The sequence below is a fragment of the Abramis brama genome (assembly GCF_963993115.1).
Source record: "Abramis brama genome assembly, chromosome: 11".
Classification (NCBI taxonomy): Eukaryota; Metazoa; Chordata; class Actinopteri; order Cypriniformes; family Leuciscidae; genus Abramis; species Abramis brama.
This window is the reverse complement of record NC_139973.1, coordinates 17547658-17566601: the sequence shown is the minus strand read 5'-3', so window position 1 is coordinate 17566601 and position 18944 is coordinate 17547658. Positions and strand designations below refer to the sequence as shown.

The 18944-nt window shown below is 37.1% G+C and overlaps 2 protein-coding genes across 8 annotated transcripts in view; both read right to left on the bottom strand.

Moving 5' to 3' along the window:
• Positions 1–1783: 1783 nt before the first annotated feature.
• gfi1ab (growth factor independent 1A transcription repressor b) lies at positions 1784–8409 on the bottom strand. 2 transcript variants are annotated; one of them, XM_084129030.1, is made up of 7 exons: positions 8270–8409; positions 5446–5649; positions 4907–5107; positions 3920–4299; positions 3693–3830; positions 3421–3586; positions 1784–3318 (listed from the first exon to the last, which is right to left on the bottom strand). In XM_084129030.1, exons 2-7 carry the CDS (start codon positions 5555–5557, stop codon positions 3140–3142), a joined length of 1176 nt encoding a protein of 391 aa, XP_083985156.1. In that variant the 5' UTR covers positions 5558–5649; positions 8270–8409; the 3' UTR covers positions 1784–3139. The 2 variants fall into 2 exon arrangements, with proteins under 2 accessions (XP_083985156.1, XP_083985157.1); XM_084129031.1 differs by lacking the exon at positions 8270–8409 and having other exon boundaries at positions 5446–5740.
• Positions 8410–8845: 436 nt separating this feature from the next.
• evi5b (ecotropic viral integration site 5b) overlaps positions 8846–18944 on the bottom strand; it is a gene marked incomplete at its 5' end in the record, with an annotated part of 54720 nt that continues 44621 nt past the window's right edge. For 5 of the 6 annotated variants that reach the window (XM_084129024.1, XM_084129025.1, XM_084129026.1 and 2 more), the window contains 2 exons: positions 8846–10739; positions 15049–15144. In XM_084129024.1, the coding sequence (XP_083985150.1) occupies positions 10467–10739; positions 15049–15144 (369 nt within the window). In that variant the 3' untranslated portion in view covers positions 8846–10466. Of the gene's footprint in view, positions 10740–11661; positions 12572–15048; positions 15145–18944 lie in introns of those variants that run through there. The other variant, XM_084129027.1, reaches the window with a different exon arrangement.

Here is an 18944-nt window from a genome sequence, read left to right as displayed (position 1 = left end):
GGGGCAACGGTCTTAAAAACCTCACTGAAATCTGGCCTGGCCTAATGGTCCAAGCTTGCACTTTCCCTCTGAGTGAACTGCAGAGGATTGAAACTGTGGTGGATACTGACCTGCGTAAAGGCATTGCAATCCCTGCAGCACTCTGGACAACACCCACACTGCCACTCTGTCTACTCTAATTCAGACCACTGTAATAAAAAATTATTGTTGGTTTAACTTAAAGTAAGTTAGGCTACCTGGTTGCCTTAAAATTTTGAGTTCATTGAAATGAAAAATTTTAGTTAGGCTACTAAAAGTCGTCAGGCTTTTTACCATTTTTTTTTTCTCAACAGCTTTGCAGTGATAATAGAGTTTTTAGTCGTTTCAGCAGATCTTCGTGACCGGGAATCATTTTGATAACGTTCTCATCTGTACAGAGGAAAAAACCTTTTTCGTGTCAAACAGAGGAGATTGGTTTAATGAATAGAAACTCAAAATATTATGTTATCTGAACCACATTAATTACTTGATTTGACAAAAGATACAAAGTTATTATTAAAAGTAGGCTATAATTTAAAAAAAAAAAAAATTGTGAAGGGAAATGACGAATTCTGCATGTGAAATGATGGAATATTTGGTTTCATTCCAAATATTATTTTCTAAATATTATCCTAATTCAAGGCATGTTCGATTTTCCCTCACAGCAGCAGGACATGTAAATCCCACAGCCGTGTGCTTATCTCTCTTTTCTCTAGAATAAATATGCATTTTCCTGTTCCTCTCAGTCAAATCTTCGGGGTTTTAAAATATTCAGTATTTTCGCGGGCCTGAATGCAGCAAGATTTGAGCTATAAAAAGTCAGTGATTTCAATCTTTGATTGTATCTTCGCACTATACCAAAACTTGTGCTTCTAAGTTGTGACACATCTAAAATGGCATTTCGAAAAATGTTGAGGGTACTTTTGGAAAATGAGAAATCAAGTTTTTTTTCCTGGCTAATGCAGCGCGGTTGCGTAACATATTTTAAAACGTATATTATTAACCTTGATGTGCCAGATCCCTAGATAAGCTGACGTTATATCCCGGGGCCATTTTAGACTGCAGGGCAGCAGAAAGCACTGACCCGCCATATTCCGTGGGCATGAGTGAACTGTTTCTGCTGAATAAACTCCCTTTATTTACACTTAGTTTAGTTAACAGCGGAGATCCAACTGTGTTTAGAGTGTAAATAAAAGGGAATAATAATGTTCATGGTCAGATAAGACGAGGCATCAAGCCGTTTGATTTGATGATATCTGCACCTTGCTTAGCATTTGCACACACACACAAATAAAAAATATGATATAAGAAGTATGAAGATTTTGGTCAGGTACACTTTCTGAGGAGGACTAATAGTTAATTAGGCTACTGTGCCATATAATTAATGATTTGATGCAATTATAAATATTGTTACGTATTAAAAATAAATACGAATCAAAGTGCTTTTAAATGCGGCATGTTTCTCAGACTGAGGAATAAATCAGTGGGAAAATTAACAACAGAGTCTGAAACCAAATGGACAGATGTAAAAATGTTACTCCAAGTTTTAGATGAAAAATATTTTCGTGTCATTTTTTTTATTAACAATGAGCATGAATTTAATATTTAAATATAACTAATAATAATAGGCCTATAAATATAGCCTACAGTTTTTAATAGATCCTAATTTTTGCAGTTTTATTCACTAGTCCCAACACAGCTGAATTAAGTAAATATAGAGGGAGTGTCAGTGTACAATGAATTAAATTGAGACAAAATTCAAAAGAATTGTGCTGCATTCGCTCATTTTAATCAAGTAAACTGAAGAGCAGTATAAAAAAAACAGGCCTGAATCAAATAGAACAATTATTTGCAACATGATCATATCACTTTGATGACTGTGTTGAATTTCATTTAAACTGTACACAATAGGCTAATTATGTTCTCTTCAAACATAAATGTTCAATAGCTTTCCCTTTTTTCAGTGTTTTTTCAGTGTAGGCTAGCCTATGTTATTTTGTGACACTTTCTAGTAAATACTGAGATTTATAAATAATTGATCAGGTGTCTTTATTTTTCTCGTCCCTTTCTTTTCTAATATCGAATAATTCTTGATTCCCATTAACTTATGCTATTTAATGGTGTTTCAATAATTCTTATCTTGAACATATAAGATAATGCGAATGCACTGATCGCGAAACACGACAAAGTGGAATTTCCCACAGCTCTGTTGCGAATAAATAGGCCTATGGGCTATTTTTATTTAAAACGTAACGAAATGCTTTAATTTACAATCATAAAAATGAAATGCCCTATGCTTAGCTCAAGTTATCCGATATATATATGCGCGCGGTAGCCAAAATCAGTATGAAACAACAACTTTGTTTATTACACACACACACAAAAATACACGCTATAGAAATATCTCTTCGTAATATTCTTTATTTCAATAAATAGTGTAAATTATATCAAACAAATAGGGTATTTGTCAATTTAATTTATCTGACAAGGTATATTAAGTAAGGCTATTTTATTTACGCTTAAGAAAACGAACGTAATAGAAAAGAAGAAATGATGACTGTAATGGTTCGAGAAGCCAAATAATTTAAGTTGGGTTATAATACACAAACAATCCTTGTATTGATGAAATCTCGCAGTCTATTGTAGTGCTTGTTTTGCCAGCATCCCATTTGCAGCGTTGAAAACAAAGTGACATTCTTTTGAGATGCGGTGATTTTTCTCTCCTTCAGCTGATATTTTGGGTGATACAGTGTCCTTTCTCGCGGCGGTTATATTTCGTCCCTGATTATTTTGGTGAAAATATTTTGGGTTCAGACACGATGGCTGACATGTTTCTGCAGCGGACTATTGATTTGAATGAAGATACCCTGTGATACCCTGTTATAATATCACCATGAAAGCTGTCAGACCTGCTGGCCTGCTGCTGACTCGTAGGCAAATCTCACAAAGCATAAACAGCTCTACAACTAATGTAAACGCTATTAGTCGCCAACTCTTAAACACTGATTTAATGTTTTATGAATGAACATTTGTAGCTTGTTATATTAAAAAGCTTGTTAAAGTCCCGACGGGTTTTCCAATAGTGTTTGGTAAAGTCCTTGACTCGTGAACCAATGTTTCCTCACTTCAGTCCATGTTGTGTTTCCTTGTGTCTTCTTAAATCGACCTTGCGCTGGAATCCTTTGCCGCAGAGGTCACATCCGAACGGTTTGAATCCAGTGTGTTTTCGACTGTGCGTTATCAGATTGGAGCTCTGACTGAAAGCTTTCCCACACACCTGACATTTGTGTGGTTTTTCCCCTAGAAGAGAAAATCCACACGTCAACGTTTTCATCCAAAGTTCTGTTTTTATTGATAAAGTTCTAGATACATTTCCATAGGCTACACCTTTATTTCGTTTACCTGTGTGGATGAATGTGTGTTTCTTCATATCTGATTTCTGGTGAAATCTCTTCCCGCAGAACTGGCATGGGTAGGGTCGTGTATCGGAGTGTATAAGGAGATGAGTGGATAGAGTGGAGGATCTTTTAAAACTTTTCCCACAGATTTTACAATCAAAACTTCTCTCCTGTGGGATAAAAGGCGTGTTTGTTCAAATTCAATCGATTTCAGTTACGCAAATTAAACATTTGTGCTACGATTTTCATTCCTAAATATGAACATGTTGCGAGCACCTGTGAGTGGACAGCTTTGTGTTGTTCCAGACTGACCGCGTGTCCGAACGTTTTCCCACAGATGTCGCAAGCAAAGGGTCTTGTTCCACTATGCGACCTCCGGACGTGAACTTCCAAGCCATGTGGCGTGGAAAACACCTGTGGAGCATAGAGGACCATCTTTAATAAATAATGTCTAATCGTGATTTCTAAAAACAGTCAAGCTAATTTGCGCTTGTAAACATTACCTTGCTGCATTTGATGCATTTGTATGCGCCATTTAGCAGGAGACGACTACACATCGCATCGGAGCTGGACTTTATCTCAGTTCCTTTTCCCAGTATACTGCTGTCGTCATAAAATCCAGAGGCAGTGGCGCGCTCGAATAGGGTGGCAGTGGAGCCGTAAATGCCTGCGCCAGATCCTCGTTCAGTGAAAAGAGAGGGCTCGACATGCACGCGCTCATTGTAATAGACTGGAGGAGTTGGCCGCTCGTGAGAGTGATGATTTAGAGTATGTACCAGCTGTCTGATTTCACATCCAGAGTACCTGCTCCACGCGTAAGGCCTGAAAGGGACGGCGAATGGCTGTGTTTCCTCAACGGAGGGTGAAAAAGATTTGGCTGACTCTGTTAAAAGAGAAAAACGATCAATTAGTCTAATGATTTCCGTGTTTTAAATATGCTGTTATTCGTTGTAGAGTTATAAAGTGACTATTGCTATCTGCATTGACAGCTATCAGCAAGATTGCTTGCTCATCTGCAATAGGATGTCTCAAAGACGTTTCCTGTCAGATGTTAAATAGACATTTAGAAAATATCTTTAAGATGTTTAGTGTGATTTAGAATGTAGCCTATGTAAAACTACTTTATCTAAAATGTCTTTTAGATGTTTTCCAGATTAAGCGCTCTATAAGACATCTTAGAGACGTAGGCCTTTGTGTTATCTGGGTAGGCTATTTGTTACGTAGCCTACGTTTTGTGCCAAAATTTGATGAGGTCAAATAGCTTATATGGTATACTTTTAAAACAAAACAAACTTTTTTGTGATATATATTTGATAAACATTGTTTTATTCAAATTCTGTCCGATAATAATTCGAAATGAACGAAAGCCATTTTAAAATTATAAATAATAAATAATAATAAATAAAAAAATAAAAAACATGCATTCACACTATAGATGCAATTTGATGGGCTTTAAATATTTAGATATCTCCAATAAAGTACACCCGTACCCGGTGATGCTGATGGTGATGGAGGTCGCCAAAAGTCTTCGTAATCTGACGAGCGGTCGCACACGCTTCCCCCAGAGCTGAGAGGAGACTTGGAGGAAATATCAGCTCGATCCACCAGGTGAGAGTCCGGAGAACAAACATCAGTCGTGTCGCCTGTCAGAGCATCCGTACAGCACTCGGAGTCGTCTGAAGTTTTGCTTTCTGTAATGATTTTTTCCCCGTCAAAACCACAGCTGTAAGCTATTGAATCTGAATCTCACAACTATGGGTAGGCTACAACGAAAATCTAGAATCCAGAGTTTTCCCCCACACAAATGTAGCCATACGCTACGCTCAGTAATTTACCATCACTTTCTTTCAACAATGATTTCATTATGTTTATGTAGGAATAAATGAAACGTACAAGAATACAAGAAAGGTAACTAGACAAGACTAGACTTTTTTTTTCTTTTGCATAAATATACATTTTCTGTTTGAAAATTGCAATGCATTCTCCATTTGTTCTTCATTTCTCCATTTTAAATGTAATTTTGACATACCTGCGCATATGCGAGCTAAAATAGAATCAAGTCTTTTGTAGTCATCCTCCAAAGATCGTGGCTGGTGGTAGCTGTGTGCTTTTTTGCTCTTCACCAAGAAAGACCTAGGCATTGTGTCTCCTCTAGTTCCTTCCTTCGATGTCCTCGGTCATTAGTGAAGATCAGGCAATCTGTCAGATCCACAGATGCGGTGGCTTTTTATCTCTGAAAAGATTTGAAGACCATTTGGTTGAAGAGCAGCGCGTCTGTATAGAGGATGCAGAGTGGGAGCATGCGTAAAGCAATTCTCTCGTCTGCCAGGTGTTATGAAGACAGGTGCTTTAAAGGGACAACTACCCAGCCTTAGGCCTGTGATTGGTCCGCCCCTCTATGAGAGGACAGACAGGTCCGGGGGGAACCGTGGCTATCAGGATAAGTGATACACTGTTTTATCAATGTGTTACTCAATCCCTAGCTGCAGGGGGAGAGGAAACGAGGAGACGGCAACCCAGCCTGTGCATGCCTTCTGCAGCTAACGATTTGCGCAGGTTTTTGTTTTAAGGACTTGCTGTTAAAACCAAAAATATATATATATTCTTCTAAAACACAGTTTTTTGATAAATAGGGACTGCTTATTTAATTTGTTTTGCGTTCACATATGGATCATGCACAAGGGGGGCATTTGGGTCCTTCATATAGACATATATAAAATGTTAAAAATGTATCGGTCTAGCCTATATTGTTATTAGCTTTTTTTCTTAACACATCAACAAAAATCGTGCAAACTATGTATTTATTTTTGTTTGCTGTAGGCTATTAGCAAATATGCACACAAAAGTAGGCTAGGTCTAGATAAAATATTTCATTTGAAATGTATTAAATATTTATTATTTTATTCTGTATATATTTTTTTTTTTTCTTCAAGTTTCGGGTAATGCGCCAAAAACACTCCCTCAGATACAATTCAATAAACTAAACACTATGACAATCTAAACGTCATCATTATTAAACTCTTCAAAGCCAAATATATCCTCTCTTAATCACTGTATCTTATGTTTTGCTACAATTGTCCAAAATAGGCCTTTGAAGTCCGTTATCATGATTTTTTTTAAAGAAAACAATTGGATTTTTAAAACAGTCATTTGTAAAACTATAGCCTAAGATAAATATAGCCTATCAAATAATTATATTTCTAATAAAAACATTGAATTGTCGTGACCTTATTGCGCAAGGCCAATAACTGCCGAATGAAAAATAAAACTCAATAACACAATCAAAATCATTTATTTTTTGGATTAAATTTTTAATTCTTAATTCAATAGGCTAATTTTCAAAATTAAGTTTTATTTATGTATTAAGTCTTATTAATTCAAATCATCTCAATGGCAAAAGTGTCCCAATCAACCAGAATACACCCCTAAAGTTAATGTCCGAAATTAGAATGCGTGTTTTTAAATCTTAAAAACGCTGCTGTTGAATTGATAATTGACTAGCTATAGGTTCATTAACCGGACTTTATCGAGGTGATCAAGTAAAACTTGGTTTTAGTAGGCTAGACATGAAATAAAGCTGTCCACACGCCAGCGGGGTCACGGTGATCTCGAGTTTCGTGGCTGCTCAGTGAACAGAGCGTCCTTGTTCAGAGTGGACGCTGGTGATCTGTCGTGGACACAACAGGGACACGCATTCAGCTCGTGCGGCAGACAATCAGTGGGAGCCCATACACCAGCCAATCAGTCTCCGTCTCACCTGCCTTTGACTCGTGACAGCCGCGCAGATGAATCGCTTCACTTCACTACCTAGAGCGCTATTGCAAATTGATGTGGGGCTAAGCGTTATCTTTACTGCTTCAACTTGTTATTTGGACATTTTTCGCTCACTTTATGATCAGTTTGTATGGATTTATGAAATCTGTCGCGCCCATCAGATAGGCTACCTATAATCGCACAGTCCAGGATCCGCAGAAGAGTGAGTGTGTTTGATAGCCTACTGCCAACAGCGAAGCGCAGGAAATCAAAGCGCAATGTGCCCTCCGTCGATTAGACATGCCACCCCAGGGTAGGCCTATCCGGTAGATAGGATACCGATAATGCAAGGACGCTGTTGCCAATATCTTGACTGATGTTCTGACATTATCTCACATTTACTGTCTAGCCTACTCCATCACGAGAAACATAGGAAACAATCATATTTAGGCTATACCACATAACGAAAGTGACAACCTAAACACGGCAAGCTATACCGAACACGAGGGGAATATATAGGCTCAATAACAGCACAAAATAGCCTACTTTTATGTCGTTCCATTGACCTGCGTCATGATACATGAATTAACTCTCAGAACAAAATAAACAAACGAAGATAAAAAAGCAATATCCTGACCATTGCTGCTTCCTTTTTTTTCTTCTAAATTTTTCTAATTTATTTTTATTTTTATTTTTTTTGATATAAGGATGTGCTTTAAATATTGTACTTCTAAAATACAGAGCCTACTATTTAGTTACAAAGATATAGGCTAAAGAATATTTTTATGAGCAACCAAATAACGCTACCAAAATCTTCATAACGCTTTTCTATTTGATCATCTTTATCGTCCTGCACAGTTGAATGTCATCAACGAAATACCAAGCGTTGCAAATTAAAACATTTGTATTTGTAGGCTACTGGTAAAACGTTCCAGAGACAAGTCGAGTTTTATTCATGTTAAATACGTACAGTATGAAACTGGAAACGCGCGAACTGTGATTGCTCTTAGCGAAACCCTGATTCTAGAATTATGTTTTATCTGTCACTTTAAATTTAACAAGAGCTCATTCCCCAACAGGAATTGCAGTAGCCTACTTACCCGATAGCCTAACACAATTCGTTGTAAGATGATTTCAGGACAGTTGATGTGTTTTCGTTTAAGGCAAAGAGCGCACAGCCAATCTCCTCTCATGGGTTTTAAGCGTACGAGCATCTACACACACACACACACACAAACAAAAGCTTCCTGGAGAACGTTATTTGCGACACATCTCAATAGCATTCCAATGTAAAGTGGGCTGTACCTTCAACAGCTGTTTATTTCAGTGCACTCAATGTTTGTCTTGAAAAACAGCGTTCCATAAAATAATTCATAGTTAAATAAATCCTAATAGGCTACAATACAAGAAAAAAAAGAAAAAAATACACGCCCAGATATTGGTTCGAGTTTTTTTTCTTCTTCTCGATTTCAAGAGAAACTCTTTTACAAAATAGTATTGTATTAAATGTTGTGAATAATATATATATATATATATATATATATATGTATGTGTGTGTGTATATATATATATATATATATATAAATTGGATTACCACACATTTTCGTTCGAATAATCGACTCTTTTTCATGCTGCTGCATGGAAAATAGCGAACAAAGCATGACAGTCACAGGCTATTATCAAATGGTCTTTTTATTGTGATATGAATCAACACGTCCATCATCTTCAAGACACTTATCTTGCATTGTCAACAGTCTGTAAAGCGTTTCATGCCCACAGGAACATTCCACAGGAATTCACTGTAAAACACTCAACTTTTGTAAGGTTTTAGTTTATATTACAACGGTTTTTCTTAATTGCTTTAAATCACTTTAGTGTTGTGTGCTTTGCAAGCTCGTTTAGCAAAGTCTTTATTTTGTATGTGGGCAAGGTGGACAAATAGTGTACCAACTTTACATCCATCATGATAGGTTTTAAGGCTTGCTCTCTGAAATGACTTCATTCTTTTGCTTTGAAGATGACTACCAAAGTCCACTGGGACACAAAAACTCATTGGAGAACAACAATGTAGAGTGAAGCTCAATTAAATATATTGCCATAGACAGGGATTAGTAGTATTTTTCATTGTCGTGAAGTCATATGCATGTCATCTGTGCAAAAATCCAAACTGATTCAGAAGCTAGTCGGTACGAATATGTATGTAAAAAAGAAAAGGAGGGACAGTGTGTGTATACTTGTATTCATAGCCGTGAGTGCTTGGCTTGAGTAAGGCCAGAGATAGGAGAACATTGTTCCGATAAACACCGCTCTCTGCCTCCAATTGCATCAGTTTGCAGGTATTCATGATTCATAACATGCTCAGCATACCACATTTTGTAGAAAATATTGTAAATCAGCAAGAATTTCATAGAATCTTTCCAGGCACAAAAACAAATCAAAACTCATCCTGTGAAAGAGAAATGACTACATCAAAGCTACATAAAAGTTATTGGACAGCAGTGTGCCATTAAGAGTTGTTGCCTCCAGAGACCTCCCAAATTCAGTAATACGTCCTTTAACTGTACAATACATTACAATATAGACATGACATCCACTGAATACATATTTTCAAGTAATAATGGAGATGAAAAAAAACAAAAAAAACAAAAACAAAACATGTACATATTTACATAGATGCTGGTTCCTTCACCCACATTTCACAATGTGTTCAAGACCCAATCTTATAATTCATGCCAGGGAAAAAAGGACTTGATAACTTTAGATATGACACCGTTGTATAAATATGGAACATATAAATGTCCTTATAAAGATGATAGTGTTCCATTCCTTTATATCCCTCAAAATTATGCACTGACTGGTTTCTCACGGTTTCTTAAAAAAGATGACTTAAAAAATAAAAGCTATGACAATGCAAAATCTTAATGCATAAAACACTACGCTATACAAAGTCGCTTCTCATAATGTGAAAAAAATTGTGGGGTATTAGAAACACCCCCTTTTAAGGTTTGGGAATCCCGTGCCACAAAATTATTACTTTTATTACAAGGGTCTCAACGAGCCTAAAAAGGCACATTAGCCATCTTTATTGTGGCTAAAATTAAAAGTAGTGCCAGGACAAACATCTGACGCATTTTGGCAAAAACAAAACAAATGCAGATGTAAACCATGACCTTCAGGTGAATGAGGGCTTTTCAAGTTCTCCAGTTCGAGTCCAATGCTCAATGCTGTAGGATGAGCTTACAGACCATGTTACCTTCCCAGACCTTTGATGGCAGTTTGTGTCACCAATCCATACGATCATACTGTAGTTGTCTTATGGCTGCCATTTGAGGGCACAGTAAGTCGTAGGGTATCTCCTTCCTCATCACCCTCACTTTCTGAGTCCTCCAGGTTTGGATGTAGTGTGATCCGGCCTCTAACCTGATGACTGGTCAGCTGGGGTGACAGCTTCACTCCATCTTCATCAGAGGACTGGTAGGATTCATTGTCACCTCCATAGTGATTGACTATATGGATCCCATCAAAATTGGGTTGGTCGGGTAATCCCTGCTGCCCTCTTAAGCATCGGATCTATGAGAAGAGGAAAGAGAACATCAGCTCAACTGAAACTTTAACATTTCATTTTACAACATGCAAATAAGTACCAGGAAACCATTTCTTCACAAAAAAAGATAATAATAGGAAAGGTAACAGTTGCCAAACACACACCAATGCACAATCTCTGGACAGCACCATCAATTTAAACAAGCACATATAGTGGGATGATGGGGCCAAAATGAGTTTTCTACACAAACAACTTTAACTACAGTCAGTCAACAACATAATCTCATGGCAAATCAGAACTAGTTTACATTTTAGCAAACTGATGGCTAATTCGTATGAATTCGCACAATCTCCTTCATATGTTTTCATATGATCTGCTTACGGCCCAGTGATGGCTGTGTTTAGGGTTGGGGTTAAGGGCGGACCTTCATACTTTTTTTCCTAAAAATAGTACAAATTCATACAAATTCGCATCTCGTAAAATAGTTATGTTTTCCTGTGAGATCAGGTTGGATAGTTCACCCAAAAATTTAAATTATGTTATTATTAACCTACCCTAATGATGTTCAAAGACATTTTGAAGAATGACTTTTATTGTATGGACCAAAAAAAAAGTAATTTTTCAAAATATCATTTTTTGTGTACCAAAGAAGAAAGAAATGCATAGCTTTTTGGAACAACATGAGGGTGAGTAAAATATTTGTGAGTGAACTATACCTTTAAGAAACAAGTAACAAGTCAGGAGGTCATCTGGACTTGAAGGCTAAACCATGTATCATATATTACAATACAACTTTCAAAGTACATTCATTTAAAATAAAAGTCCATGCTAAAAAAATGGCCGACCGTAGGCCAATAACATAAAAGTCCTGGTGTGAAATGTGGTTTTGAACTGAGAAACTTGATCTGTGGTATAACACGCAGTTGATAGAAATGCATACACTCTTACCTGAAACATTCTGCCTCAGAAAGACAGACATGTGGAGAGAGACGCATTCATGGGTATTGCCGTATAACCACAATCAGTAACATTCTGATTTATGTCCCTTCCACAATGTACAGTCATTCCAACTAATATTACCCAAAGTACAAAACAACCAAGAGTTTTTAAAATGAGAACACAGTGTTCATGTGGGGTTTGAATGCAGTGTACATAGAAGAGGGCTGATGTGTGAGATGTGGAGGCTAAAGAAAAAAAGAGAGAACAAGCCGGAAGACAGCGTCAAAAAGGCAAGCGAGGCCACAAGTGTGACTCTGTGATGTTGAGAGATTAGCTTGAGTATGGTTTTGCTTGGTGCAAATGCGGCTGATTGGAAACCTCTCGCTGTTTAGCAACTACGTGATTTAAATAGCAACCAGATACCAGACATCCGTCCTTTTGTTTTAAGGTTATGAGTATGACTAAGCCGACTTTAGTGTGGCTGATCTTTTAAGCCCAACTTTACAACTTAATTCCACAAATCTCTAGTAAACTTATGCAGATAAATGATATATATTGTGTAAAGCTGAGAGGTTTTACTAAACTTGCCGTTATGGGCTGATTATTGTTGGCTCTTGACAAATTGCTCGTGATGTTCCTCATTTGTAACTCACTTTGGATGAAAGCATCGGCAAAATATTTGAATAAATGAATACATTTTTAAAAACATTAACATAAAAATTGAACTGTACTTACAACATTCCATGAAGCAAAAAAAAATAACGTTAATTTAACTGGACTATTATTAAATGGTTCACGAACATCCAAATCAGTCTTGTTCGTAAGGGTTTGTGGCTACAGACAGGATTCATGCTGCTGCTTGATTGTGTACGAAGAGGAACCTGGCAGGTTTTAAGAGGTAAAGCTGTCTTGCTGCACTCTGCAGATAGGGATTGAGATGGATTTAGTAGAAAGTTGTTTGACCGCAAACCACCAGCCTTTTGTTGTCAGTATTAGGGAGGAGGAGAAAAATCACACTACATCCTGCCCTCTGTAAAATCAATTAAATGCTTTCCATTTACTGTTCTGTCGCTCCACATTCAATTTAGCTCCCTTACCATGTAAAATAATGTCTAGCTAAGAAAAAAAAGAAAGAATTTTTTTTCTTAAACATCACACTAGGGATGTTTAAAACTGGGTTGTTCCGTAAATACATCAAAGGAAGAAACATCATTGAAGTCATGCTCACTGCACATATTGTGTCAACACATTTCCCAACACAATGCTTACAACTGCAAGTGATGTCAAATTCCAAATAAACATTACACAGTCTATATCTACCCATACCACCTACATAAGAAACATCACTGACCGGCAAAATAAGCTATTAGACCAGATTCTTAATAACACTTAAAGGACAAGTTCGGTATTTTCAACGTTATCTCACGACCAATTCGTACGAATTCGTACGAATGATAAAAAGATGGCTAATTCGTACGAATTCGTACGACCTCACTCGTACGAATTTTTACGATTTGTCTAAACCCACGTGATGGGTAGGTTTAGGGGCGGGGTCAGGGGTAGGTCATTCGTATGAATTCATACGAATTGGGCAATTCGTAAAATATTTACGATTTTGCAAAAATCGTACGAATTCGTACGAGTGAGGTCGTATGAATTCGTACGAATTAGCCACCTCGTAGAATTTGTACGTTTTCCCGTGAGATCGGGTTGGTATTTTACACTTAAAGCCCTGTTTTCAGATCGTTTCTGATGAAATAGAACGGTTAAGATTGAAATTTGGACACATGCTGTGTCCAAAACTGTGGACCCATTTTTCCAAACGCCTCACACCCGTACATTCTTCCGGTGAGAGCTTGAATAATAGACACTCCAGCCCAAAAAACAGAAACGATCTGAAAACAGGGCTTTAAGTGTAAAATACCGAACTTGTCCTTTAATAACACAGAGCCTAATAACACTTACTGTAAATTAGCCCAATTAACTAACATATTTGCATGATCCATATTTCCCATAAGCCAGAGACACATGAAAGGCTCTATATAGCAGTGTTTCTGAAACTTTTAAGCTATTGACTCAAAGTAACATCTACGAGAACATCGACCGCCGCCACCACAGAAGTCAGTCGCCAGACTCGCCACACAGTGATGTCATATTTGCATAGATGAGAATAATTTAACAATTTTGTAAAACACTCCTATCAGTTGTCTTTAAAAAAAATCTGATAATAGTTATTTATATTTACTTTTTGAAATATGTTTATTTACTTCCGAAAATAAGGAAACTTTATTTTGCAAGTGGTCTTGTGAGCCCTTGAATCATTCCACAACCAAACCATCTCTATATAGGACAGACAGACAAGTGTTTTCCATGGATTATTTTTTAAGTTATCCTTAAAACAATTATAACTAATTGTTGATTAAACATACATTCTTCAAGACGCCAAGCCATCTACTTATAATACTTACTCATTTAACAAGCTATTTAACACAGAGAAGTTTAATGGTTTAGAAGTGATTCCCACAACCAGAAGTGGGCAACAACCAAAACAAAACATTAGCCACAAAAACGACACCACCTACATACAACCTAGAGTTGTCACAAGAAGTTTTTGTTGTTTTTTCTTGGTATATTTGAACTACTTTCTTAAAAGTGCCTAGAGATTAACTCCCTGGAGAGGACTTTGTGCACTCGTTTGTACACAAACAGCTATAAAAATTAAAAAAAATAAAATAAAATAAAATAGGTGCACTTTAACACATGAACGAGAATAAAGGAGAAAAAAATAAAAATAGATTTAACTGCTACTTGTTTAGAATTCTTTCAGTGTGCCATCTCCAATGACTGCAGAGCCAAGGTAATGCTAAGTCGGTACACTAGCATGCGTCACTGTAAAATCTGTGTGTACCTCACCGTTTGTCTGTCTAATTGATGATGACCTGTCAATTCGATTAGGTTGATCTTGAGTCACAGGTCCAGTCGATTTATTAAAATACGGGGTCGACAGAACAGATTTCAGGGTGGTTACACCACCTGTGAGCGGATAGGTGTAGCGCTACAGTGCGACGGGGCGTGTGCAGGGCAAACTGAAGTACAGGAAGAGGCCATGCACAGGGCGTAGTTAACACATAAAAAGCCCTGTGAAATAAACTAACAAATCTGTTCTAAGCGCTCATAAAGCTTGTGAAAAATAAGAAGCTAACCACAAAAAAAATTGTAAAGATCAAAAACATACATCAGGCAGGAAAAGCATCATCTAATGGGTGGGTAAAACATCACACTCGCCTAGTTGACTTTGACTACTATGATAAACTTTGCTTAAAGGTACATGAAGTACATAGTCATACAATATTTTGAAACAATATGCAAAAATATTTATAAACGCATTGAAATTACCTCATGTTTGAGATCTGCTATCTGATCCTTGAGGTCTCTGATGTACTGGCTGGAGTCTGTGTTGTTGAGCTGACCTTGGACCTTTCCTTCCTCTTTCTAAATGGAAAAAAAAGAAAAGGAATTACAGAATATGCAAACCACCTAGAACAACTAGCAATCATTTACAAAATTATTTCTTCTGTGAATAAAAAAAGAAACATTATTTCAGGAATATTGTACCCTTTTCCTGAAAAAGCACCATAAAAGTATTATTGAGTACCATTTAAGTAGCCCATATGACTCATGCGCACTACATTCAAAGTCTTATGAAGAGTCTTCATCTCAGTGTCATGATCTTCAGCAGGTTGGTAACTGCTGCAACTGAATCATAAAGTAACTTGAGAACTGAATCAGTCTGATTTGTGAATGAGTTATTCACTGAAAAGATCCTAGAGAAGTTTCCTAACCAACGCCATGACGCAATAAAAGGTATATTTTTTATGTTAATCATTGTTTTTTTCCTAACCAGCCATGCCAATTCAGCTGGAACAACAACATACAAAGTATGACAATGATAATCTCAGGTACTGATTATGTGCTTTATTTAATGTTAAAAGAACTTAATGTGAGTTTGAATCTTGAGTCAGATCTTGAAAATAAATTTAAGGAAACAAGAACTCAGTGTAAACAAACAAGCGTATTCTATCAGTCACTCAGTATGTATTTTTATTATTTACTATTCCATGATACATGGTTAGTGTTTACTATTCTATTTCATTGCGAGTGCAGTGCTCTTGCAGAGAGCCGCCCACGTGCTCTCCTGATTGGCTGTGATTTTTTATTAAATTTGTCGTGTCTCGTAGTCAAGTAGCATCTGGTGTGGACAGACAAATTTTGTGTCGCTAGAATCTTTTCACGTCACATCTGGTTAGGACACGGTGTTACATGTATTCGTGGAACATCACTTTGCTCATTAATGCAAGTGTGGGTGTCTGCAGGTCAGAATAATGTCCATGCAAAAAGGTCTTTATAATAGGTTGCGAAAGCTGTTTCTGTAAGTTTCTGTTGTAGCCTTGTGTACCTTTCGGCACGCCCATTACTCCGACCCGCTCTCCATTAATGTTGTACAAAGCCACGACAGATATCAATATTTACATTTAATCAGACGCTTTTATCCAAAGCGACTAACATGAGGAGAGCAATAGAAGCAATCAAACCAACAACAGGGCAACAAAATGCAAGTGATGTGACTAGTCCCAGTTAGTCTAGCATAGTACACATAGCAAGTTTAGTTAGGCAGGTCATTCCACTAGCTTGGAACAGTCAAGGTAAAGGTCTGTGAAAGTGATTTTGTGCCTGTTTGGGATGGCACCACAAAGCGCCATTTCCTTATATATTCATTTTTTTATATTTTTTCATTCTTTGCTTAGGGGTAATACATGACTAGTGGTATACTGTTAATCAGGGGTGTTTTTTTCATTAGGGCAATTGGGCGATGCACCACCAAAGTGCGAACGGGACTTTTTCAATCACATTCGTATTCAACCACAGAGTTACGCTAGCCGTCACTGTTGTTCTGCCTCTGGATATAGTCCAATCAGTGTCAAGTCACGTTCTGTGGAGTACTGCCTCTTTTTGGGCAAAGTTCCCATAGACTTCCATACAAAGATTTGCTGCAGGCACTGCAATGCATTCTCTATGGGTTCCATGAGGGCTCGCACTAACATGCTTTCGTCATCATACATAACCTTAACTTGTGCAGTGATTGGTGGAAACAAGTATAGTATTTTCTACTATAAAGCAGCTCTCCAGCATGCTCATGTTTTTATTTGCAGACATCTGACCTTAACAGACTGAACTGAAGAAATGAACTGGAGAAGATTTCCATGTGAAAGAAGCGCACCCATTACATTATCGCCACTGACCAATGATGGTACAAAGGTGTTAACCAGCCAGAGGGAATTTTTCCTGAAAGTTCGCTTTGACAAGCTGTTTGAACTCCCAAAACAAACTCCAAAAAAACTTCGTTTTGGCCCGATTTTGTTCAAAATGACATCACATCACTTCGTTCTTCGATATCATATATGACCTAATATAAAAAGAGTGAAAAACCAAGCGAGATTATTGTGGTGGCCATATTGGTTTACATGTATGTGAACTAATATGGCTATAAATTTGTTTACATGTATGTGAACAGATTGTGAGGCTGTTGTGTTTTTCATAGGGGTGTAACGGATCGTAGTTGATCCGTGATCCGTATGGACCAGGCCCTACGGATCATCACGCATGTGATTCGCGGGTTAGTTGCAAAGTTTAACTATCATAAGTTTAACTATCATACTATTCTCAACTACTATATACACTCAACTATTATCATACGTTTAACTATCACTATCAAAATGCTGAGTTTTGCCATTCATTTAATTCTACCCCACCTTAAATTGAGCATGTTTTTCTAGCAGGTAAAATGCCGTAAAAACATGAAATCCAATCAAATGACCTCATCTTTCGTGGTCAAAACTGACTGCATCCACACAAGTAGCGTGCACATGACAGATTAGGTGCAGAGTATGCAAATCACTTAGCAAATCACGCTTTACTTTACTGCCATTCTCGACAATGTACTTTTGTAAAAGTGGGGATTTCAGCACTTACTAGCATGAAGAACAAATATTGACACAGACTGTGCACAGAGATCGATTTAAGACTCAAACTCTCTTTGATACAAAAACATACCCTGTGTGAGTTCTTATTTTTATTGTTGATCATATATTATACGAGCAAGAATGCAATGTTTCCCAAATATCCCCACAATTGCAATGTGACATTGATTTTAAACAACAGTTCAAAAAACGAAAGGGTAATATTAAGTGATGTTCATTTTAAACAAAGTATTGTCAGTATTTTTTGTTCTATTTTGCAACAAAATAATAGTTCCAACAAAAGCCACAGCAGTATTGCAGCAAAAAAATGGAAAAATCGATTTAAGGGGGCAAATGTTGTCCAATTTAAATTCTGTCATTAATGCGGACCCTCATGTCGTTCCAAACCCTTAAGACCTTCGTTCATCCTTAATGTTATAAAGCGATGAGAATACTTTTTGTGCGCAAATTTAAAAAAAATTAAATAACGACTCTTCCACGTCTTTCTCCTTCTGGGTTCTACGTCAGAACGTCGGCTCATTATTGGCCAGCGTCACACGCATGACCAGCGTCGGCCAATAGTGAGTCTACGTTCTGACGTAGAACCCAGAAGCGCTGCACTGTTTACACTACGTCAACAGTGTAGGAGAATGAAGAGAAGAGATTGGTGAATAATGTCGTTATTTTGGGGGGGTTTTGCGCACAAAAATTATTCTCGTCGCTTCATAATATTAAGGTTGAACTACTGTAGTTAAAAATTGACCATTTTAATGATGTTTTTACTACCTTTCTGGGCCTTGAAAGTTGCAATGACGTTGCTGTCAATGGAGGGACAGAAAGCTCCCGGATTTCATAAAAAATATCTTCATTCGTGTTCCGAAGATGAACGAAGGTCTTATGGGTTTGGAACGACATGAGGGTGATTAATTAATGACATAATTTTCATTTTGGGTTACTGTGTGTGTGACTGAGGAATTTAACATCCTTCTGCGTGTACCCCCTCTTCCACTTAGACTGCAGAGTGTATGCCACTACAGAAAGTTTAAGAACCACTGCATTAAGTGAACGTAAACAGTGGAGAGAAATCAGATGTGTATCATTAAGTCTAGAAGTGACAGCACCCTATAAATACCTATTGCTATCTTTATCATTAATTTTAAATCAAACAACACAGCTTTAACAAAGATCTATATTTAATTTATACAGTGAACACTGTCATTTCACCCCCACATATTTTTTTTATTAAAAAATTGTTTTTGGCTGATTCAAAAAATG

Coding starts and splice junctions, on each gene's coding strand:
- gfi1ab (XM_084129030.1), bottom strand. CDS start 5,557: ATGCCTAGGTCTTTCTTGGTGAAGAGCAAAAAAGCACACAGCTACCAC. Junction 4,300..4,906: donor ATCACCATCAGCATCACCGG/GTACGGGTGTAC, acceptor CTCTTTTAACAG/AGTCAGCCAAATCTTTTTCA. Junction 3,319..3,420: donor ACACACATTCATCCACACAG/GTAAACGAAATA, acceptor TTTCTCTTCTAG/GGGAAAAACCACACAAATGT.